Source organism: Dermacentor andersoni, chromosome 2, assembly GCF_023375885.2.
Source record: "Dermacentor andersoni chromosome 2, qqDerAnde1_hic_scaffold, whole genome shotgun sequence".
In the NCBI taxonomy this organism is placed as follows: Eukaryota; Metazoa; Arthropoda; class Arachnida; order Ixodida; family Ixodidae; genus Dermacentor; species Dermacentor andersoni.
The window spans coordinates 133,733,268-133,758,427 of record NC_092815.1 but is presented as its reverse complement, the minus strand read 5'-3'; the positions used below and the strand labels follow the sequence as shown (position 1 = coordinate 133,758,427).

At 46.4% G+C, this 25,160-nt stretch overlaps 2 protein-coding genes across 2 annotated transcripts in view; one reads left to right on the top strand and one right to left on the bottom strand.

Annotated features, from left to right (window-relative positions):
• The window catches only part of LOC126540996 (photoreceptor-specific nuclear receptor-like), a 40,308-nt gene extending 36,461 nt beyond the window's left edge, over window positions 1-3,847 (top strand). Inside the window, exons 7-8 of the mRNA XM_055076497.1 lie at window positions 483-597; window positions 3,000-3,847. Of these exons, the coding sequence (XP_054932472.1) occupies window positions 483-597; window positions 3,000-3,208 (324 nt within the window). The 3' untranslated portion in view covers window positions 3,209-3,847. The remainder of the gene's footprint in view (window positions 1-482; window positions 598-2,999) is intronic.
• A 7,611-nt stretch (window positions 3,848-11,458) lies between these two features.
• LOC126540710 (uncharacterized) lies at window positions 11,459-14,379 on the bottom strand. Its single transcript, XM_050187552.3, has 2 exons — window positions 13,610-14,379; window positions 11,459-11,849 (listed from the first exon to the last, which is right to left on the bottom strand). The coding sequence occupies exons 1-2, from the start codon at window positions 13,853-13,855 to the stop codon at window positions 11,538-11,540; spliced, it is 558 nt and encodes a 185-aa protein (XP_050043509.1). The 5' UTR covers window positions 13,856-14,379; the 3' UTR covers window positions 11,459-11,537.
• Window positions 14,380-25,160: the final 10,781 nt, after the last annotated feature.

Genomic DNA, 25,160 nt, shown 5'->3' with positions numbered 1-25,160 from the left:
TACACGAACTGCTAGCACGCTGCACGCGCGTCCTAAAGAGTGTCCTGTTTCTTGAAGGAGTTACCAAGTGTGATACTGTATAGCAGTGCGCATGATTTTCCAGGATGAAAACATATGGTAGGATTGGCCAAATTAAGAAATTGCTGTGCTCAAGTCCAGACAACAAATTGTTCAACAACAATATGTTCAATAAACTAATTCATAGGCTGGCTGGGGCAAAGCGCGTTTATTTAGCGACTGGAAAGTACCGTGCAGAAGGGATCCGCAGTGGTATCATTGGGAGCGCTCTCCACTTGCATTGGTCGTTCTTCCTCGAGATTAACACGACTGCTGGTGTCGGTTATAGTATTTCAACAGAAACCAGTATTCGACGACGTTGCATAGCGAATTCTCGAATCACATGGGGATCGGGTATCGAGGACTATTCGACGCGTGTTCGAAATCTGTAACGATAACCCTCCCCATGCGTCTTTGGCCTGCAGGCTGAGCTCCAAACCAGCGTCCGGCAAATCCAACAAGCCATAGCCCAGTGCAAATCGTTGGCCCTTGATCCCATCGAGAGGACGCTCCTGGAAACCATACTGCTTTGCAGGAAAGGTGAGCTGGAAGAGGCGCTTGCAACGGATCGGCCGATTTCAAGTGACAACTCATTGTCGTGGGCACAAATGCCAGTTGACTTACATATAAGGCAACAAAGAATAAGTTAAACTAAAATGGTGGATCGCACTTTCGGAGTTGACACGGAAGCTTAGACTGACAGAAAATATGGCAAAACAAGGGATGGATGGCGAAACCGCTTCGGAATTCTCGCATTAGCCCTCCATGACGTCATATATTCTGTTCTCGTTTGGCAAAGAAGCTATATTTGTTCAATTATTCAAGCGGAACTTAAGAAACATGCATTAAAAAACAAAACCAGCAACTTCTGTTCACATTTTGCGCATGAAACATATTCTGGTATGAAGCCCTTATCGCCTCATAAGATTATCATAACGCATGTCTGTCGTCTCGTTAATGCTGTCCTTGCATATAGGTGCGTTGCATTTCACCAATATGTTGCACCGACAAGACCAAACAGCCCCATTACTGAAGTCACATAAACGTCAGCGCCGCCGCAACTGGAGCGGGAGATCTTAAAAAAAGAGAGGGTCGTTTCGGCTCTCACCGCCATTTTCCGCTGAAGGAATGCAGATCATGACCATTACTCATCCTTCAGCCAAGTACACTCCGGCGCCCCGCAAGGGAGCGTGCTTGGCCCTTTGCTTAACATAACTTGAAGCATGCTTCTTCTTACCTTCGATTACGGGCCTTCTGTACACTAATTAGACCTAAAATTAAATATACTTCGGCTATTTGGGACCCTCATCAAGCATATTTAATAAATACATTGAATCATTGCAGAACCGCGCTGTTCGTTTTATTTACTCTGATTGCTCACGTCATACCACAGCATTAAAGAAACGCGCAGGCCTGCAAGAACTATGTCGCCGCCGAAAAGGTGCACGTTTATCATTTTTTCATTAGCTGTATCATCACTCAACACTTCATGATGACTTTTTTCGTTTGCCTTCTTCCGTCTTTGACCGACGCGACCATCCATTTAACGTTCAGCGCTTGTCATGTCGTACACTTAATTACGCACATTCTTTAATACCACGCACCATAACTGACTGGAGTGCTCTGCCTCCACGTGTTGCTACTGCCACTGATCCACATAAGTTTTGCAATCTGTTGTCTGCCTTAACTACTGCTTAGCATGGTGCATATATTATCTCATGTTTGATCTGTTTCTTTTTACTTTGTATTTCTTATAATGTAGATCTTGTTGCTTCATTTCATTTTATGCTGTTTGGAAGATGTATAATTGGTATAATTTTTTGACTACAGATTTGATCATGTTATTGCTTCTTTTCTTTGTACTTATCGGAATTAACAGTATTTGGTACTTACATTCTAATGTCGCATGATGTGTGCGAAAATTTTTTTTTCAAGGAATTTGTGGTGTATTGCATTGTTTATCAATTGTCTGTACCCTTCTCCCCCTATGTAATAACCTCAGCCATGAGGGCCTTTAAGGGTATATTGTATAAATAAATAAAAACAAATCATGTTTTGAAAAGGTGATATTTCAGTCCACACTGATTCACGTTACCCTATACATGGTTAGTTTTCTGTTACTACTTCCAGCGCCACCCTATCCGGACAACATAAAGCCGGCTGGACTAGAGACTGCTTTCCTAAATAAACATATATTCTCAAGTCAATATTTCTCGAGTTGGTGGGCCTCTGCGAACTTTCAGAAACTCGGTGGGCACCGCCACATTGTGCTCGCAGCTAGTGCTCGTTCTCGCCTCTATTTTTCCCGCAGCTCAGGGCTGCAAGCCGGGCGTGAGTATGGTTAACTTCCGTGTTTCTCCTCTCTTCTATCTCCCCTTCCACGAGGTCATTTGCTTACCTTAACAACAACGGTTGATTTCGTTTTTATGTACCGAGGAAACGTAGCGTTTCAATGAGAGTGCAAAAGAAAAATAAAGAAAAATAAAAAGAAAGCTCGTGTACCGAATTATTAGGCTGCAGTAAGAATAAATTAATACGTGGTTCTATTCTGGACAGTCGAATTCCGCCATGTTGGCTTTTTGGGCCAGTAAGGGAGAGTGCGTATACCTTCCCTCTGAGCCAATCAGAGCTGGCAAGATGGCAAATTCGTCGATACGAAGTACTTTGAACGTTCACAATAGCACCCCCGGACAGAGAGAGAGAGAGAGTGATAAAAGTGAGACAGACAGAGTGACAGACAGAGTGATAAAAAGCCAAAGGAAGCAGAGTTGACGCGCGCAACAGCCGCCCCCCCCCCCCCCCCCCCCACTCCGCCCATGCAGCGGTGTCTCTTCCACGTAACTACACACGGCTGCAGCGACTTCCACAGGCTGTGACTCTTCGATCACGAAAATCAAACTACCCTTCTTCTTTTCTTCTCTCTCTCTCTACATGTGTCGCAGACTGTCAGCGCGAGCTGTGCGCCTCGGGCCAGGTGGAGTGCCTGCTGGAGCAGTCTCACCTGGCGCTGCAGCAGTACATGCGCCACGCGAGACCCCACAGCCCGGCCCGGTTCGGACAGGCCCTGCTCGTGCTACCGGCGCTCCGGGCCGTGCCGCATGCCGCGCTCCACGAGCTCTTTCTGCTTCGACGGCAACGGCTCTTCGCCTGAGGGGGGACTCGGCAGGCTCTCCGCGCATCTTCGTTTTCAAAATCAGCCTTTCTTCTTTTCTTCTTTTTCGCGGAAGCGAAGCAGCGAGTTTTGACTCAAAGAGCGGCTGCGCGAAGACCCTTGCGTGAGCTTGTAATATAGGTGAACGCGCTGGCCACACGTCGAAAACAAAAGAATCCGACGGCGAAAAAAAGGCAATCCACGTGCCCGAACTGTTGAAAAACGAAGCGCGCACGTGCTTGAACTTGCGTGGCAGCTGTCCCCTCACGGCCACTCAGGACAACAACAACAACTGTCCCCGTATGTTGTGGCCCGCCTGCACCGCACCCTTTAAACTGCGTCAGTCTGGCGAAGATCATCGCACTTCGTTTGATGCCGTGAGCACGATCGAAAAAATACTCGATTGTGCACAGCCAGGTACTCACGAACACATGTCACATTGTTTTTTCACCAAAACGGCGGGGGCGCAAGTTCTCACAAGAAGGGCTGATAGGGAAATGGTTAGAGCATCAGCATATCAAGTTCACTGGACTATGTCGACCTTGGCTGTTCCACCTACGCTCGTGTGCTCTTTTCTATAAAGTTTGCTCTGTCTCTCTCTTGGCTGTTACATTAAAGCAATCATCTCGTCCGAAGGGCCGTGGGTGTTCAAGTCTTCTGTGTTTTTCTTGAGAGAGCTCTCGCGGTGGAAAAACCGAATATTGCATGCGCGTGTGCCGAGTTCGTACTGCGTTCAAGTGGTTCTTGTGAATGTCGAAACTATAGTCAGGACACCAGTTTGTGTGCAACGGTGCGCCTCTCCATTTCAGAAGATCGGGGGAGCACTGCAGGCTGGGCAGTGGCCAAATGTATAACCCAATTAACGTACTCACTTTTATACCGGGTGTTCCAGTTAACTTGGACCAAGATTTTTTTAAAGAAAAACAAGAGCTCTAGAGAAATCGTATCGACTGCATCGTAGCGGCAGTCGTGTGTACTTACAGCCAGTAGTTCTTCATCACGATATATTAATTAATTAATTGCTTTTAAGCAGTGAACTTTTCAATTATTGCTTGAATCGCAAACATGTCAATTGTCACAAAGTTGTAGGGCACCTTAAGTAACCACCGAATCAAGTATTTATTTCGCGCTGAATTGTGCCTGATTGTTTTTTTCCCCAAGAAAAAGCAAAAGCATAGGAAATACGCAAGATATGAAACAGATGCGTGCTCGCGCGCCGCTACTCAAGCGCCTCCAAGCAACCTTTGAAAGTTGTACGGCTGCATTCGTTTATCGCCGCATCGCATAAGGCTTCGTCATGTAGGATGGTTCGAGAGGTATCGCGACCTAACTAGCGTGGTGCGCTAATTATAGGTTAGGTTAAGCGTGGTGCGCTAATGTCATCAGCACCAACATTCATCCTATGATGGTTTCTGCAGAATGTTTTATAGTGACCATTAACAGCGAGAGCTGGGGGAGGGGGGGGGGGGCTGTTGTATTTTCCTCACGAGACAAATAGTGAGAGTATTTATTTCCAAAAATACCAATCTCAACAAAGGTGACTCATATTAGGCTCACACGATACTAAACAGAGTGAAGACGGAGACCATTGAATACCTTGTTCAAAGTAAGGATATTTGGTTTTAGCAACAACAGTGACACAAGGTTCTTGCACGACTTTTCACCTAATCTGAACTTCTAACATATTTTGAAGATAAGAAGCCCTGAAAGTATTTTTCAAAAAAAGCGTCGTACCTTATTTCAAGCATTTAGACTACAATCTGTAGTTATCCAGCCTGTTAGATGCACGTGACAGCAAAAATTCCTCCTCAGATATCAACCACGAGAAATAAAAATACAACGGGCATTGTGAAGGCTGCGGATTTTCTTCGTGCAGACATATCCACACCTCCAAATACTTGGTAAGGTACACCCTGCTCTCTACTCTATGGGCAAACCTGCCCTTTGTGGGGAGAGCAGCCTGCTCTAGTCCACGTATCGTGGATGTGTAAACTAAGGCCTCCAAATTCCGAGCTTTCTGGTAGAAACGCGGCCTCCTGCGCGGACCGCGATGGGTGGATGGATTTTATGAGAGGCCCCTTTGGAACGGGGCGGTGGGTAGCGCCACCAAGCTCTTGCCATCATACTGCTTAATGTCCTACCTAGAAAATTCCCTTTAACACCTTCGCTGTAAGAAAAAATACAAGGTGCAAGATACATTTCTAAGACCTACGGTGACTGGTCGTCAGGCCTCTGGCCGCCGAACGCCGTAGATCTTATAATAGTATCTTATACCGCGATTTTAAAGAGAAGCTTTCTTTGCCTCTTCCTTCGACTTCCCACTGCTACTGCTGCTGCTGTTGCTGCTGCTGTCCGGCACACCGCGTCGGGGGGTCGTTCAGAGCATGTGTGTACATGACAGGAGCGAGCCAGAGAGGAAAGGCGACTGGAGGAACTCGTTTTCACCCCACCGCGTCGAACGTGCACAATACCCTCTGGAGCTCCCAGGGCGTCGCCACATTAGCCTCTTGACAGCTGTAATTATCCTTGACTCCCTCAGAAGCATTGCAGAAACTGCAGCAATTCTCTTTCTACTAAGGTGCGAGTCCAGAGGGCGCGTAGATAGAACTGTAAAGAGGGAGGAAAATAGGCAGTTCCCACACAAGGCAGGGTGGGGGGTGAGGTGACGTGAGAAGGCAAGGAAACCCTCCAGCGGTTGCGGGGAAACTGGCAAAGCTTATGTTCAAGGTACGGTACAGTACGTTGCTGCTATTTCCGAAAAATAAACGCTATGCAAATATGATTAAAACGAAGGCGCCAATAAAGCAATGGACGAAGGAAGGCGACATGGCGTGCCTCATTATCCGATTGTGGTTTTGGCGCGTACAGCCCCATAATCCAATTCAAGTTTCTCAGTTCTGCCATGGTGGGATGCGCCTCAACCCTCTCAGAGGTTATGAAATACGGCTCACGACGACTCAAGCAAACACCTCTCCCTGTGTGTTTTGTGTACTACGCAGAAAAACAGCAGTGGTGCACGCAAGGTAACGTTTAACATCAACTCGCCACTCTCGTGTTAGACTAAACGTTGAAGAAATTATGTTTTAGCTGTCAGCGTAACCGCTAATTATCGTCAATCAAATGATCCAGCACGGAAAGCTTCGCTTACATCGATTCCCACAGTGCGTGGGATCTGCATACTTTTTAGACCGCAGCTCTTAGGCGCCCGTTCCCGCGTCTCAAGAGTCGGCGTCCCTCGGCGTAGGCGAGCGAGCACACTCATGCCACTGCTCGCGCGTTCGTCGTCGTCTTCTTCCACAGCTGGCTCCGATGCCGCTCATCATGCCAGCGTTCCCATACTGCCCCTGCCTCTGCGAATTCGCTGACGGCAGCGGCCCACTGCCAGTCGGTGCGGTGATCTCGGTCTCAAATTATTTGCCTCAATGTATCGCGAAATGAAAACACGTGTCAAGCTGCGTTCAAATTTTGCATTAGGCAGTATCGTAATTGTCGCAATCCTTTTTTAAATCGCGTTTTTCTTTGAACAGCTCGGCTAACTTTAGCTGAGACACAAGGTATAGAGGCGTCGCAGGAATGCTAAAGAAATGGCGACATGCGCATTTAAGACAACATTCCATTTCATACACTGCGTGCAACGTTGTGAATGGTGTAGAGAGACTTTTTGCAGTGCCTGCCTAGGCACCAACAAACATTCCGGTGTTCTCGCCAGCAAGTAGGCGAGACTGTTCTTCATTTAGATTCACTATTAAGTGAAAAAATATTTTCCTGAAAAAGAAACAAACCGTGTATTTGTACGGCTGCAGTATACGTTGCCTTAGACCGATTTACTTTTCGTTGTTATTTCTTTTCATTTTGTTTTTTTGTTTTTTATCAGCCCGTCGGTGGCATCCTCACGAGCAAAAAGCCGTTGTCGCGCAGCGAAATACGGACGAAAGCGCGCGAATCGATAGACTTTGGTGATCGATCTCTATAGCTTCCGCAGCACTGCACGCATAGTATGACACGGAGTATAAACAACAACTTACTTCAAGAAAAGGCAGTCTGCCGGCGCAAATGTCAATGTTCGGGAAGTCACAGGGTCTCATATTTAAAAGTGTCATTGTTAATTTCTACGGCACCGAAAAGAGTTACTTCATTTATTCAACCGACAATCTTGCGCCTTGCCCGCGTGGTATGACAGAAATTGTGTTCATGAAGAAAAATCTGTATTGATCCAGACGCCCCAACAATAAACCCCCCTGAATGTGCGCACTCCGCCGACAGTGAAAATGCAACGGCGGCTGCGCAAACTAAAAGGTGATGGCTCAGAAATTTATCGCAGCTTCGTGTATACGTGCTCCATATGCGAGAAAAAAGTGCTTGCCCTGCCGTGTTTTCGTATCCCAGTTATATGAATTGTTGCATCTGGGTCGCAAGCCCCAAGGGTAGCGTTGGCCTGGGGCACAACTGGAAGCATTCGAAGGTCCTGGCAAAGGATGAGTCGATTGCTAACAGAACAACTTTTTTATTATAGCATCGCAAAAGGTCGACCGAAGTGGAGAGACGGGAGAGCACGTTACTCGACGGAAGAAATCGGAGCCTCTCTCGGCGTCCGTGGGCTGCTGCTTTTATACTCTCGGAGTCGAGGGCAAAAAGGAACGGCTCGGGATGAGGAGCACGTGACGGCGCCGCACGGACACGTTGAGACGAGAAGTGACGCATCCGCCGGGCCGGCGCCGGTCAGACCTCGTCGCTTCACAGTTGCGGAGCTCCTCTCCCCGGCTGCCGCGCTTTGACAAGCGTGGGCACCAACATGCACACACACACACACGCACACACGAAGACACATGGCATTGAAACATGCCTGGACGCGCTTGGCGGGGAGGCGTTGCGGCAGCGCTGAACGGGCCAAAATGTCCGCCGCTTTGAACGAAGCCCCGGCGTCCGTTGCATCCGCACCGGCTATACCGCGCGTCGTAGGCGAAACGTAACAGAATGCTCGAAATGCATTAAATACCTTTTCTGCTCAGTCGTGTCTTTCGTTTGGTTAACTTGAGGTGTTATTTTCGTTTGTCGGAGCCAATATATATAGACCATGCATCGTATATACTGCTTGCCGCAGAGCATTTCTAAAGCGTGAAGAAAAGGCTGCGCAGAAAGCATGACTCGAGCGTAGGACGTTGCGTAAGCCGTTAAAAATCGAATCCGCTTCTTTTTATAAAAACTAATGCGCCGTAAAAATAGCAGAGATTTGCCATGAAAAGAAAAATTTTCCAGGCACACTTAAAGAATAGAAACTAAAGCAAGGAAACGAACGCAAAGGAACATTAGCGCCATGACTCATATGTGTATATATGCAACACGGGAAAATCACATCATGTAGCTTTCGAATTGGGTCCCATAAAAAAGAGTGACACGATCTCTTATGACGCATGAATATGATGCGATTGGATACAGAATTTACGGTGCTCGCGGGCTTCCTTTCCCTTTTTTTTTTCATACTGATAAGCACGTAAAGCGACAAAATCGACAGTTTCCTCCACTTGCCGCAAAATACCGCTACCTGCCGCCGTGACGCTTTCTTTCTTTCTTCCTTTCTTTCTTTCTTTCTTCCTTTCTTATGTCGCAAGGCATAACGAGAAAACAAAATGAAGTGAAAGAAAATCATAAAAAAAGAACATGCGGAATATACGTTTTGCAAGAACTGGATAACGTTATCTCTGAAAACTCGTCCATCCTCAAAGTAACTGTCGTAGCTGCCCCGGTATACACCTGGGCCACTATCATGGCTTCAGTCTGGCCTCTATCAGCATCTTGGTCCTGACTGCACGCGTTCCAAGGCACAACCAAAGCAGACGTCGCACATCTGCTCGCACATTGCGTTCACTTCGTGTCTGTGGCGTTATGCTAATTAACCCTTTGTCACCACTAAAAATGCAGATTGTTTAGCTCCCATTCACTTTGAATGTACGCAGTTCAACAGAGTTGGGCGTTCTATTTTTTTTTCTTTAGCGCGTTAAACGGTTCATTCAGGTTCACGTCAAGTTTGCAATTTCTTCACCAGGCCTGAAATAGGGCAACAACACACGTGCACTGATGGCAGCATTTGTTGCCGTCTGTAAAGAAAGGTCCAATCACAATCACGTGGCCTCGATTTCCGGCCCCGACGGCTGCAGCCCGACGAGTACAAAACAGAGCAACACTCGTGTTGTATCGTGCTTTGGACATGCGTTAAAGGCCAACTGCAACGACGTACATCTTCGACTGCGAAAACAAAAAAAAGCCCAGTTTCAGATAGTGTACGAGTGTAGAGCACGTCTCAATGCAAAAAGTGGATGCGTCACGAAAAGTTCGCAAGAAGACGTTTATGGTATCGAAGCTGAAAAAGAAAATCATAAACGCCGCCATTATACCGCTCGCCGGAAGTGACGCACGGCTCAGAACGTTGAGAACCAGCGCGGCTCCTCGGCATGACGCGTTATATTAGGCGGATACCAACGCCGCCTTGAAAATATCGGAAGTGACGTGCCGGATATCCGTCATATCCACCGCGCACGCGTCGTCTCCCAAGGGGCTTTTCAAAGGCTGTGGATAAAATTGATTATTTTTCTTAGACGATTACCAGGCCGCACAGCTTTGCGGATATTGCTTTAGTAGGACAGGCTGTTCATTTATAACCGATCCAGCCAAAGTGATGTTTTGTTGAAGTTGGCCCTTAAAGAACCTGAGCTGATCGAAATTACTCCCCGCAATAGCTCCTCTCATAAACATCGGCTGCGTTGGGACATTGAACTCGGTAATTTAATTTAATGTATTAGGAGAAAATAACTCTATAGCGTGTCGCTAGTGCGGAATGATAATATGGGCTCTCGCCTCTTGAGGCGACATTCCAGCGAAACCGACCTCACGACGGCTGTCGACGTTCATGCGACTAACATTCGAGCAACGTTGCGGCCCACCGTATCGCTGAAGACACGTTTAATTACAATCACTAGTGGTGATTCGGAGGTTTTCATTCTTCGGGTTCGTTACCAAATGCACGGATCCCGCGCTTATGCGGGGATAGTCGTGAAGCGAAACTTTCTTTGATGTCTGCGCAAATATTAAATGTAAGTGTTACGCAAGACGAAACGCTAATTACGAAAATGTTCGCTGAACACGGCGCAAATAAAATGTGCATTTACTCACTTATCTGCAGCTGACATCTATCAATTTTCTGTTTGCCGACTTCTCTGAAGCTCAACACTCCTCGCTCAGAGCACGCTCAAGCAGGACAAACAGGACAAGCGGCAAGAAGGACCACCCTCGCTAAATCCACGCTGAAGTCCCAGTTTGTCGAGTTCAATTATTTTTGCGCGCTCTACTGCTTCTTTAGAGCCCCACGTGCACCACGCCTTCTAATATCACCGCGGGAATTCAAAATAGATTCCTTGAATTGCGACGTCAGTTCTGGGGACACGCAGTACAGATTCGTCGATTTGGGCAATTACAAACTTCCTCAGTAACACGGTGGCCACCTCATCTGAACTAGTGATCACCTCAGCAGAACAGGTCGCCACTTGTTGGCTCGTAAAGCGAAGTAATAGCAGACGGATTCCGGCGTATATAGTGTGACTAGGCAAGGTTGAGCGCGGATAGGTCGATCAAATTTCAGATTAATGGATGAAAGAACTGACTGCGATTCATATTATTTATCGGCTACCCGATTGGTGTTACGACAGCGCGAAATACACCACGACGGTGCAAGAGAAAGCTCTTTGTTGAAAAGCAGAGTGTTTTAGCGGCGCATACATTCACCGGCATGCCAATGCAGAAGAAAAAATAAAAGTGAAGGAAAGGTCTTAAGGAATGGGCGGATAACTAAAGATATATTTTTTAAAAGAAGTGGTCCTTGTGAACCTGCTGTTACATATTTACATACATAGCAGCTTTTTTAAGTGCGACTATTTGATGCTTCTTAAAGGACTCTCGTGATCTCACTGTACGTAACATTGAACTATTTAAAGTGGACGAGGCTAACGAATTCCTTTACCGCAGTGTTAAAGCAAGTATATATATATATATATATATATATATATATATATAGTCGCCAGTGATCGTCTCTGTACATCACTGTAACAAGAACAGCCCCAAAAATGTGCTCCCCATTCTCCATAGCGACAGTGCGGCCGTCACACGCGACGTTGTCCGCCTTCTCAATGCGAGTTACAAAAGATTTCGAAAAGCCCACCTCTCAGTATAGCAGAAAAGGAAGGGTCGTCTCGCTTAGGAAGGCAACCAAACTTTTATGTCATCTCCAATAAAAAAAAATACCCGACGCACGAGCAAAACAAATTATCTCAAAGCTCTGTTACGCCTTCCACTCGATTCGGTCCAAGCACCTCTGAACGAAGCGGACCAATGCGCGCGTGAAGAGCTTGTGGTCCGGTCGCACCGTGAACAGGCCACTCGGGCTGTCCACATCTGCCAAGGCCAGCGACAGAGGCCCGCTTACGTTCAGGCCGGATACCCGAAGCTCGAGCACGCGCAGCGAAGTAAGCAGCACGCGCGATCCTTTCTCGGCTGGCAACAGCACGGTGGCCTCGAAGTCGCAAGGTTCGGCCACCAGGTGCAAGTCGCCCGCCAGAAAAACGCCGTTGGACGCCGTGAAGTCGAAGAGGACCTGAAGGGCAGGAATAATGGAAGACAAGCGAGTGGTGATGCGAGCCAACCGCGCCAAGAGACATCTCTGTCAGCTGGCCTTCGGCCATGTATGCGTCACGCCAAACACGCCAGTTCTCGCAACATCGACACAGCTAAGCAGTTTGTGCCCGGCCAGCTCTCGGGAGGCAGAACACCGACCCAACTGCAAACGCAGACTGCTGATCAGCTTATGCCGCGGGTGTCGTAACTGTATCGCGTTCGATGGCGCCTGGACTATGTGGCCGTCACCGAACGAAAGATGTGCAATTATAAGACGCACGCTGCAGAAAATGTGCCCTTCACTCCCCCTCCCTCCTTCCTCTTCCCTTCCACACACTCCTACAAACACTGTAATTTCTATATGTTCCACAAATCACTGGATGATGGATAAGAAACCTCAAAACACTTGTTGCGCGACTGCCCTTCATACATGGTCACTCGCGCTTCTTCAGTGACAAATCTTTCGCAGAGTAGATTCCGGGCCAATAACACCGTCGCGAAAGCGCTACTGGCGTTGTGTGCGTGCTGTAAAGTTTTTCCGCTTATTGGCATTTTTTTTTTGCTTTTTTGCCACTCATATAATTACGCCTTCCCCAGTACACGGCAGCCAACCGGATTAAGCCTGGTTAACATCCCTCCCTGTTCAAGAACGAAACGTGACTTAAGAAAAATTATTTAGCATAATAATACCTTGGTAATGATTTGTGGAAATATACACAACTAAAAAACTCGTTTCAGCGCGTCATAAATGCTACTATATGGGCCTTTCGTTAAGTTTCCCTGGCTTAAATCAGATTTTGAAACTTAGGGGATCAGCGTAACAAGAATTAATACGTTGGAACTTGCGGGGTTAGTGCAAGGTGAGAAAGGAAACCAACAATTTATGACACCTGTAGAACTTCGATTGACTCGGCATACTTGTTCTGGCAAAGGCGAGAGACTGATATACCCCTGTGTAATTGGAAATATGGCTAAGTATTAGGTCACCGGCTTCTGCGGCACACAGACTGCTGAATACCGGACTGTTAAATGTTGAACACCTGTGCCATGCTCTATCTTGTACGCGTCTCATTTATTTCATTATTGTCTTTTTTTGCCGCTCAATCATTTAATTTTTATCAGGAACTGCTGAATGAACGAATAAGTGTGATACCGCGTGACATAAACGCTATCAAAATAAAAGGGAGGGGGAAGGCGAATTCGCCAACGTTCGCTGGAAGCTGCTTGCACAGGAGAAACGATTGTATACCAGCCCACAATTATTATTATTATTATTATTTGTTTTGAACACATATACACACATAAACAGTTAACAGGAAAGGGAAAGCGAGGAGCAGGCTGGCAACTGCCACCGGAAGGGGCACAACGCCTGCCTACTCTTCTGAAGGGAGGTGACAGCAGCACAGAAATGGAAGATAGGAAGGAGGGGAGGAAAGAGGAAAGGAAAAGCAACAGGGCAAATCTAAAGACTAAAGTAGAACACAGTACACTACGCACGTTGTTCTGCCGAGTTTCGACTCTGCAGCCTGAATCAAAGTGACGCCGCGTCGAACAGCCTCCACAGTTATCAATCACATCCATGGCTAGTTCGCTACGCGGCTAATTGTGCGCTCCACGATGAGACGCCAAGTACAGTTGCACGCAATCACGGTTTCACCGGTAGTCGGTTCACAATATACACTACAATATACACTACACTACCACGAAACGGGCACTGATTAACAGACCAAACAGACAGACCTCCAGTCTCTGGAAGACAAGGTGCGCCTCCAGCTCGAGGAAGCTGCTGTTGCATCGCATCGAGGCCCCCTCGATGCTCACGCTGTGCACGCCGTAGACGCGCACGTTCCGCACGGACAGCAGCGGGCCGTCGGCTATCGGCTCCTCGATCACGAACGGCTCGCGCTTCCGAATGTAGTCCCGGCTGGATTCGACCGTGCGAACGAGTCTGTCCTTGAGGCCTCTCTCCAGAAAGCAGAAGCCCATGGCTAGGCGCTGCTCGCCTGAAATTCGAGCGAATCGAATTGTTCACAACGGACCTGCCGGCCTCTTCCGAGCGCCTGCTATCGATGTCGATCACGGTACCAAACCGAAACAAAACCAAACCCTGCCCCCCTCCCCCAAGAGAACGAAAGAAAGAAAGGTTACTTCTGCGCGAACCGAGACTGAAGCGAAAAGTTACGACTTTATTATTATTTATTTATTTTTTTGCGGAGCGAAACTGAAACGAAAATATATCGGATTTCGATTCGTGTGGGCTATCTTCTCTGGAGCTTTTCATTCGTGAATTGCATGCACTTGTGGCTCCGCTATACTGGTATAATATGCTCTCTACCTCATCTGTAAACGCGCGTGAGCTTGTCGTGATTTTAGAAGTGGCCGCACCGCTGCTGTGGTTCGCAACGTGTCGCATCGGGAGATAGATATGGTAATAATGCACTCGTGAACGCTTGCATCCTTTTTTATTTAATATATGACGTTTAGAAAACGTTGGTGCCCGCCCCCCCCCTTTTTTTTTTTGTTCGCGCCGGCTACTCCTCATCGCAATGAAACGCAAATAATGAAGGCATTCGGTATGAAAAAAAAAACGCATAAAAACACTCAAACTTAAAGTCAACTCGTATAAGTAAGTCGAACACTTAACGTTTAAAGTCATGTCGCATAAAACAATTGATGACCATCAAATAGTTCTTCGTTAACAAGCGCCTTCCGTGCTGAGCAGTCGCTTTTGATCAGACCGTTATGTAAACTGAAGCATTGTTGCAATAAAAATGTCGCGGTGTTTTTGAGGTGTGCTTCCACAATGTGATCTTTAAAGGGACAGACAACTACTCAGAACATGAATGGACATATCATGGCTGATGGAAAGATTGCCCAGCGTAGAGGCTAAAATTAACGAGCCATGTTTTTCTCAATAAACGTAGATTAAACGTAGCTACGCGGCATTTGCATATTTTTAAATCTTGGTACACGACAATTGTGACATCCTGTATATAAACCACCAGTCGCTGGTATCTTCCCCATATGAACCAGCACGCAGGTGAAAAAAATTTAATTAAACCAGCAGTCAAATCCGAAAGGCATCATAAGAAAGAAGAGGAAGAAACGGCGGCGTCTCAGGTACCCGTGCATCCTTCTACTGACGGTATCGAACCTTCGGCTTCCTCTTCCGTGGTGCCTGCTACTGGTAATTTGGTTAACAGATATTTGGAAATGACAGATGTGGAACAAAACGCTCGAGCGTATAAAAGAACAATGTCATCAATCAATGATTCCTCCTTCGGTCCTCACTCAAAAGCTAAAAAAAGTCAGCCCAGTGCCATACCGAAAGAAAGCATTCTACAGAAGGCAGTTTTGGCTAGCTGCGACCCTTTCTAAACCATAGGGGTGGCTGAAAGTGCTTCGGTGGAATTGTCACTCTTTATATTCTGGTTCAGTAGAAGTGTCTTGTCTAACTACTCAACTTAACCTTGATTTAATTATATCACAAGAAACTTGGTTAAATTCTGCACAATATTTTCAAATAAAGCTTTACAGATCATTATGTCTAGACCGTCCTACTAGAGGTAGCTCACTAATTTCGCCGCAAGGCGAAAATTTCGTTTCAACTTTCTACTCCTGAGTGTGAAATCCTAGCGATACAGCTGAACCTCCCTGGATGTTGCCCCTTTGTTATTGTAAATGCATATCTTCCTTTCGGCGTACAGGACACACGGACACTGGATAGGGTTCTTAGTTCTTGTAGATGGAACATCCTACTGTCAGGTGACTTGAATTCTCACCATATATCATAGGGATTAAGACCAGATTTGTGCGCCACTAGATTATGAAACTGGTCATTGAACGATGGGCTAATGTGTGTAAACTCCGGATCTATTACGTTTATGCGGAGGTCGATCTTACGCTGCAATAGATCTTACATTCAGTGGCCCGAGTCACTCCATATTTTCTTGGTCGACTGTTGAGTATGCGACAAGCAGTGATCATCTTCCAGTAATTTTTGAAGTAGCACGACCTGTAACGTTTATGAGTGATGACGTGCGAACTTTCATTAATTACAATATTTTAAAAAATGCTTACGAAAGTTCTTTCATCTCTGTCTGATGCGCAGCACTGAGCAAAAAAGAAAAGACACTATTATCTGTTCCCCTTTGTAAACTTCTCGCTAAAAGTCTGAATTTGAGATTCATCTCAATAACATAAATTAATACAGTCCTTGGTGGAGTGAAGAATGCGCTCGCAATTACAGAAAAAAAGAAAACCCACTTGGAAAAACTGACATAACCAGAGTCCCCAAAAATTGGAGCGATTAGAATTTTTTTCGAGCCATCTTTAGACATACAGATTGAAAAGCTAAAGATGAATGCGAAGGCAAGCACACTGATTTCCTATCTAACAATAAAAATAAACGTGCGTTCTTCAGTTTTCTCCGCAGTAGGAATGTTCTTCCGCGCCCAATTAATATAGACTCCATAGTCTTAAGTAGTAATGAAATGAAACAGTCGCTAGAAGAAATCGCGAAGGAATTAGAAATTAGATTTTCTTCCGTTTTGCCAAATTGTTCTAGCTTACGAAGTGCATCAGATGACTTCGCAGAAATTACTATGTTAGAATTGGCTGAAAAATTGGAGCGACTCTCAGATTCAGCTCCCGGCGCAGATGCGGTAACCTCTGCCATGATCAAAATTTTATTTAAGGAAGCTCCTAATGACCTTTAAGCTATTAAAAATCACTCAATTAGATTTTCATGAATTGAGTCTGCGTGGAAAAATTGCTAATACAATTCCAATTCTTAAAAATCACGGGGAAGGATATACAACAGATAACATTAGACCAATCCAGCTAACTTCAAATTTGGTGAAATTAATTGAAAGAATCCTAAATGCCTGCATGCTTAAATTTGTAGAGAACAAAGACTTGCTTAATTCCTGCCAAATTGTATTCGGACCGTCATGTTCAATCTGGCATGCTTACGTGGACTTATAAAGTAGAAAAAAATTAACACGGCGCCAAAAACATAGGTGCTATTGTGACACTAGACATCTGCAAGGAATACGATAGTGTAGAATATGTAATTTTATTGGATATATTACGAAATATAGAGCTCCCAAATTATCTCGTTAACTGGATATATGATTTTTTAAATGGAAGGAAATTCTACTGCTCTCTAAGAGCCTTTTATTCGAGCATACATAATCAATCACGAGGTGTTCCTCAAAGAGCTGTCACTTCGCCATTATTATTTAACGTTCTGATGAGTTCCATTTCTCGGCATCCAGATGTACAAACATATGAATACGCAGACGATACTGCTTTCTTTGCATCGGGCAGTGATATTCACTCCCTATATCATCGACTACAGAACTATCTCTACGCCATAGAAACCTGGTTAAACAAGATTCGCCTTTCACTCAACGTGAGAAAGTGCTCGATAATGCTTTTTCCTCTTAATAATCCCGTTAACATATCGTTATCCTGCCATCTCGAGGCTATTCGTCAAGTGGAGTCGGTGAAGTACTTAGTGTATTCTATGACGGTTCCCTCCGTTGGCTTGACCATATTGACCGTATAGTTAAGAAAGGAGTGAGAGCAGTTGGCATGCTCCGTAAAATATGCAACAGTCAGTCGGGGATGTGGAGACACCCACTGCTAATGACATAAATTGTGTGTGCGGCCCATTTTAGAATTTGGATGTGTACTATTGTCTGGTACGCCAGCTTATAAATCACGCCCCTTTGTTCTGCTTGATCGGCAAGCCCTGCGATTTGGCTGCGGATTACCGAAATTTGTTGCTGATAACGTACTCAAGAAGTCAGGTTGCCTTCTATATTGTGCAGATTTTGTTTGATGACGGTGCAAACATTCTTAAATATGTACGAAACCCCTATTAGAAGATTGGAAAACATATTCATTTCCCAGCCGGCATTATTTTTCGGAGTACACTAGCCCCGGTTTCATATGCCACAGGTGGTCTTTGTACAAACATTGATTAACCCCTTAAATGTGCGCATTTGGGAGGTGCCGCCTGTTTGTGATGTGCGAGAGAATCTACAAATCATATATGATGACATCTACCCAAACAATGCAAAACTTCCCTCTCATAATATACTAAATGGACTATCACGAGGTCATTTATTGAGTATATATATATATATATATATATATATATATATATATATATATATATATATATATATATATATATATATGTATATATATGTATATATATACACCGTCATTGCAACAGACGCCTCACAGTGCGGAGAAAAAGATCTGAAATTGGCATTTTCGCTCCTGCACTAGAGTGGTCACTTGCGCTTCACACCGCTTATGTTCCGCTGAGTTTGCAAGGCTGTTCTCAATCAGGATTCCGGACTACTTATCCGCATTTCTGGCTGAATTTCTAGTTGCTGTGTTAGCCTTACGTAAACTAAATTCATCAATACCGACGGTAGTCATAATAACGGATTCTTTATCTTTACGCACATCGCTCACAACGAATGGTGGTACTAAACTTTTACGCACACTTCTTTTTCTAGTACTTGCCCACATAAATTTAATTATGTTACTTCAGGTGCCTGGCCATAAGGGATTACACATAAACGAAATGGCTGCCAGTCTCGCGAGAGCGGCCTTCAGTAGCCCTGTATTATGACTACTTCATACATCGGCTTACCTAGCTACAGCTAGATTCAGGAGATATGCAATTGCTAAAGACTTTTTGGACCCCAGATATAGAAAAAAATTTCTGAATATCGACACCTACTATTACCTTGGCACAAGAAATCCCTTCACGCCAGAAAAACTGAAGCAATTTTTACCCGATTACGCCGTCGAACACCAGTATCAAACTTTAATCCTCACAGGGCTGCTCTGGCACCTTCCCCTCTGTGCCCAATCTGTGCAGATGATGAGCCCGTAGATCATTTTGTCTTTATATGCCGCCATTTTTCTTCCTTAAGGAAAAACATCTTAGAGCCAACGTACAGGCAACTTTGTTTAAATTTCTTTCCTTTCTGAATATCATTTCTCTACGAAACTACCACAGGGATGTTTGCTCAGCCGCGGAGGAATTCATAGTTGTTTCAAGGCGATTCTCTTAAATTCTTCAAACACTATGTTTATCCATTGCCACCTGACACTTTTACCAATTTCTGTAATAATAGCATCTTCCTAACACCATCCAAATATTGGCCGATTCCCCGCAGTGAGTACGCGCCATCGTAGAAGGATATCCTATCTTATCCTATCCTATTTGCGAGTTCACCACCGCAGAACGACACCTTCGCAATGAATGAATTTGTCGTCTTCTCCGCTCATGTTGCTATCTGCACCAGCGACGCAAGTGGTCACGGTTTCCTTACTTCTGAAAACGTTTTCGAGTCCAGCCGGTTGACCTTTACAGGATTCGCCCACGGTACTGTCATGCCCTCCAAGGAATGGCTCAATCGCTTTCGTTACATTGTTTAGGAATCCTACGGCCTTGCAGAAGGTGAACTTAAACTACAAGCCATAAGTAGGTAAGCGAACTCCTCTCCAGCAGGGGGTTAAATGTTGTGGAGCGAGAAAATGCCGTCTTACTACACGTTTCTGAAAGTCACGTTCTCGGTCATGACTCACCGCTCGCATTTCGTTTTTGGGTGAGCTGATAGATACAACTGCAGCATGCAAAGAAATTAACGGGGTGTTTGCAGCTACAGGAGGCTGGCTATATTGCTGCGCCCCAACCGGCAAAGAACTAGGAACGCCGTACACCGTGTGAAAGCAGTGACAAACCATCTCAAGATGTTCGTGATTTTTGTGACTGTTTTGATTGAATATTGGTCTGTATGCTGAAAAGGAACACTCAGTAATATACTCAGTAAAATACAACCCACACAGTACACTGACAAATGCCCATGGTGCCAGTAAACACCCACGCTTTACCATATAACGTGGGCCTGCCAGAAAACAAATGCGGCACCAACAATACCAAACCCGAGTGCGGAGCAATGGGAAGGAATGCTCTCCAGCGACCGTCAGGACGTCCAACTAGGGCTGATCCGACGGGCCCAGCTGGCAGCGGCATCCAGCGGAGCCCTGGACTAGGGGCAGATGGCCATTGCTAAGAAGATGGAAGACACCATCTGACCCCGCGAAATTCATCAAATTTTTCTAGAGCTCAATAAACGTTTTTCCTCCTCCTCCTCGGTACAACCGATGATCCGACGCACTCTGCTGAATTCCAGAATTTTTGCCGGCCAGAACTTTTGACAGCTTTTTTCAGTACCGGAAACCAGGTATTTTTGTGCCAGACAGATTGACGTTTCGAACTATATCAGCAACACGTCCATAAGGGATTGTGACAGACCTTCTCTGAACGTCTAAATTGATACCCACATTACGGGTCACAGTTGCGCCCGAGCCTTCAAGCTTCTCGAGGATGTCGGCTAAAACGTGAAGTGAGCGCACAAGTATTATAAGGCTAAGTGATTTTCAAGTGTTTCGTTACCTAGCGCAGTTTGAGCCCTTCTCACAGCGATGCTCTTGTTTGCAGCAAAGCTGCTAATAACAGTCTTCAGACCGGCAAAGTGCTTGCAGTAATAATCGGTTGCCTTCAGCGAAGTTTCTCAGCGGGTCATAACATTATAAACAAAGTGAGGCTGGGACAAAACACGGAAATAGGTGTTTCCAGGCCCAGAGAGAGAGAGAGAGAGAGAGAGAGCACAGCTTCGAGTACATTTGAAGGTCCGCACAGAGTCTACAAACGGTCGCCAAGACTTGTCGACTTGAAGTACTGCAATAACGCTTTCGTGGCTGTCTGTGCCACCGATGCGAACGGCCTTGGTCCAAGGATCTTCATTTCCGAAAATGGTGTACACTCTTAAAAAAATTTGCACCCTTTGGGGCTTATTTTGTCCGACAACAATACTCGTCACCTGTCCTTCCCGCATTTCCTTTTTTTAAAGTTGCGAGCCCGGTACTTCCAAGTCACGAACAGCTTGCGCGTTATCAGCGTGACATAGCATTCTCGTCAAGAGAGTAGCCAGCGCAGCGTTTTTAAGAAAGGAAACGCAAATAGGGCATGTGATGATTATTGCTGTGGGACAAATATACACCCCTAAGGGTGCAACTGTTTTAAGAGTGTAGAGTACAGCCGGTCCAACGCTATCCGGAGAGCTTCGCGCTCGACGTCGTACTGGGGACAGAGACATAAGACATGTTCAATTGTTTCTGCAGTTACGCAAGAGTCGCACATGGGCGTATTCCCCATTCCAATGCGCAACGAGTAGGCCTTTGTAAATGCCGCCCCGAGCAAGAGGTGGCACAATACTGTTGCGTCAGAGCGGGAAACGCTTGATGGCACTTGGAGCTTTAGGGATGGATCAAATCTATGAAGGTGACATTTGGGAAGTCGGGAAAAGATCAATATTTGTGTGCCATAGCTTTAGCCACGAAATGAAGCTTTCTAGCACCGTCGGTTCTAAATAAGGGGATTGCAACTGGTCGGGCTTCTACATGGGCTGACCTGGTGATTTCGTCGGCGAGATCATTAACAGCAATGCTGGTATGTTAAGGTAGCCAGAGAAATATAATTTCGTGCCCTTTACCGATGGCTTGATGGTGGTCCTCTCTTATCTCATACGCCAGCTGCTCACAAGTCCTGTGATATAGGGCAAAATGGAGACTGAAGTGCTGCCTTAGAGCCCCAAAATATGACCCATTTCCGACGTATCTCTTGCAGGAGGTATGTTACAGCACGACGCAAGTCAACACGCTCTGCTGCCGTTCTATGCCCCGAAAATCCAATATAAACACGAAGATCGAAATAGGCATTTATAGGCACAATAAAGTACCACTAAAATGTTTCTATAGGCCTATAGTTCGCGTGCTTATACGTTAAATAAGCGCGATAAGGAAGTAAAGAAAAAATAGGCGTTCTGTCTAAAGTTCAGATCTCTACTTATGACATTTCAGAATCGCTTGTGAACGGTGCAATTATTGCAAAAATAATAAGTATTGCATGGCATTAAATTTGTGACCTTTGCGCGGCGTGTAAGCATTGTATGAGATTATACGTTGCATAGGATGAACATAAAGCTACAGGCGTAACATTTAGCTGCATAGCATTTAGTTACTTCTTCACGAAAGATTCACTTCGCATAGATATCAGCATGCGTGTTGGACGTATATGGAGTTTCGAAAACGATGCTTTCTTTGCCAACCCCCCAGGACTTTCCTGACCATGGCTGCTTCCACTGTCTTGCGGAATAGCTCGCTAAAAGAAGAAAAGAAACGCAGTTTCGCCCGAAAGGCGAAGCATCGATTGCGATAGCAAATTAGTAGACAGGTATAGGAAATAAGGATATTAGTTTTATCAGCCGTATATACTTGTAAACATTCGCTTACTAGCTAAATTAACAAGCATGGTGTCAGCATGCACAAGCAAACGTGATCACATCTCACTCGATGGCCGCGGAAACTCGCTGTCAGAACGTGGAGGGAGAAATCGCGGGAGCAGCAGCGAGCGAATCGACATTCGTGCTGCCTCTTGCTTCGACGCGAGCTTAGCGGCGAGGACAGAGCGCGCACGAAGCTATTAGCCTTTGGTGCACCTAAACTCTGCACTCGACGCAGATCTCTTTCAAGATAGGGCCCGGGTGGCCACCGGAGTTGACTCTCCCCCCCCCCCTTGCCCTCGGTGCCTTGCGCGCGACGAAAGACTGCGCCCTTCCTCCCCGCTCACCCCCCCCCCCCCCCCCTGCGCGCGCGTTATTGAGCCACCATTGTCGGCTCACCCTCGCAAGCTTTCACTCGCACACACAGCATACGGCACACGGCGACGATGTTATCGCCCATGGACTTCATACGGGAGACCAAGGCGACGAAGACGGCAGAAATGCGCCTGGAATGTCCATATCATTGCTATCGCAATAAAAGCGATTGCATTACCTACTTGCCCGATGGTGGGATAGAACATAGTGTCCTAGTGCTCTAACCAGCGGGCCACAATTAGTCCGTATATAGCCTGTAGCACCTACTTTAAATGACCCATGTGGTCTAACAAAGTATTTGAGCACACTGTCACATCATCAATGTACGAGCATGCATAGTCCTGATGCTGCTCCAGAACTTGATTCATGATGCAGTAAAAAGTGGCCGCTCAGTTTCGCAGACCATACGGCATCACCTGCCACGCGTACGGCCCTTCATGTGTGAAGAAGACTGTGTACTTCTTGGCATCCTCGTCTAAAGGTACTTGCCAATACCCACGTATAACATATCACTGCCGTGATGTAACTGGCTGTCGCTGCCTCGTAAGGCGGTTCGTTTTGTTGCGGCTCAGGGTGGCTTTAGGGCAAGGAATCCACCAAGCCCATCCACCGCTACGTCAGGTTATAAGAATGAAGGAAAAGGGGTTTAGCGGCATAGTTGCAAGGCTCCAGTTACAGAAGCCCACTCCATGCAGGAGAAAGTTAAACGTCCGAGTTCCCATCAGGAAACTCTGTCCCACTGCTCGAAAGGTCGCTTTTAATGCCGCCGTCTTCCATGGGCGACTCGATTAGGGAATCTGAGGACTGTCCAGTAGCAAATCACAATCGTCCGATCCGTATCGATAACACACCCATGCTCACAACACTCCGGAGCCCGATGGTTTGGAATATGCGGCAGGAAAACAACCTGCGAATCCAAGGTCGCCGTCGTTGTATTGGTAGCACTGGATGGGGGTTCCCCTTTCATCCTTAGCTCAGGCTGCCAGGCAATGGTGTGGTTGTGGCCTTTTTTTGGGAGCCGTAAGGAGTCGGTGTCCACGCTGTGCTGACATCAGGATAGACGCAGATGGATGGGTGGGTGTTTGCCTTATGGCGAACGTCCAATTAAGAGACGTAAGTTTGCTTGCCCCATGAGAAACGCATCGGGCTCAGTGGACGCGTTGATGTGTTTGCAATCAACGCACAGTCATATGCATCCATACTTTTTTCGACACGCATAGCACGGGGTGCGCGAGTTTACTACCTGTGGAGTATATTAGCCCCAACTGCAAGAGCTCCTGAACCTGACGTTTAACCTATCTCCTTAAGGCGAGAGGCACATAGTTATATGCTGGTTTGGGCTCACTCCCTGTCTTTAGGCGGATGCCGTGTAAGCCTGTGTTACACGTTCCTGGTGTATTCGAAACACTTGCGAGTACCTACTTACTGGCTCTCTTAGCTTTTGTCTCAATACGTCTGTTGAGTGATCCGTTCCCCGAGCTATTCATCGGTTTCACATATGATTCCTCCTGAGCCTACCCTATAGTTACGTACTCACGGAACTTATTCTCGTGAATCGGTTTCGTCGGCTCCCATCATTTAGCTCGATCAGATAGGTGCGCGGCCTCCCGCGGGCAAACACGTCATCTTTAGAGTACAGTAGCCCGTCAGTTACGTTCATTCCATGGGTGCGTGCCCGAGCCTGCTCCAAAGCTTCTTTTAGGGTGCGGTCAGCCACCTGGCTTAGCCTGAAACGCTCGCGTTCGCCGAAATTCGTCCCACTCCGGCTCATTCGTTTGGCGTACCGCATCGTCGATGCACACTGCCTCAATTTGCGCGTTAACCTGTATCGGTCCATCCTGCTCTTTAGCCTTCGGCAGTACCTCATCCATGACTCGTTCATGTTCAGTCGTTCAGCACCTCGTTCATGAATAACGGCAATTTCTTTTAATAACTGCCTGTAGGCATCTGGGGTTATGAGCGCGTCTATACTCCATTTGCAAGTTTATCAGTGACAGCGTACAATATCCCCGGATCGCTTTCTTCACAGCCAATATATCCGGGTTTCCGTAGCAATCTGAGCGGGAGACAGGCTAACTCGACCACTGCCAGTACACCAAATACCCCCGGCAGTTTCATGTTAGTTCCTGTCGGTTCACATCCCGGAATTACAGACCTCCTGGTGACACTAATCTCTGCCCCAGGATATCAATGCTGCCTTGAAACTCTGATCTGCCGCACGCGAGGTTTATTGTCTCGACAGCGTGGAATACAAGGGCTCTCACAGCGTGTTAATGAGCACACCATCCCCGCACCGAACACACTGTCATTGCCTGCGGTATCCGTCCGAACCAGATTTCCTCTAGCTGCTAGCGCCGTTGGGCATGTCTCGCGCAATGTGCTCCACGGAATTACAGACAAAGCACTGCCTGTTCTTTTTAACGGCTGTCTCGGTTGCCCCTAGTGAGGTCTTGCGTGCATCAGGAAACGTTTTCGGCTTTTAAACTCTCGCTACCTCGCCCGAGTTGGACATTCCTCCCTCTTGCTCTCTTCGAAAC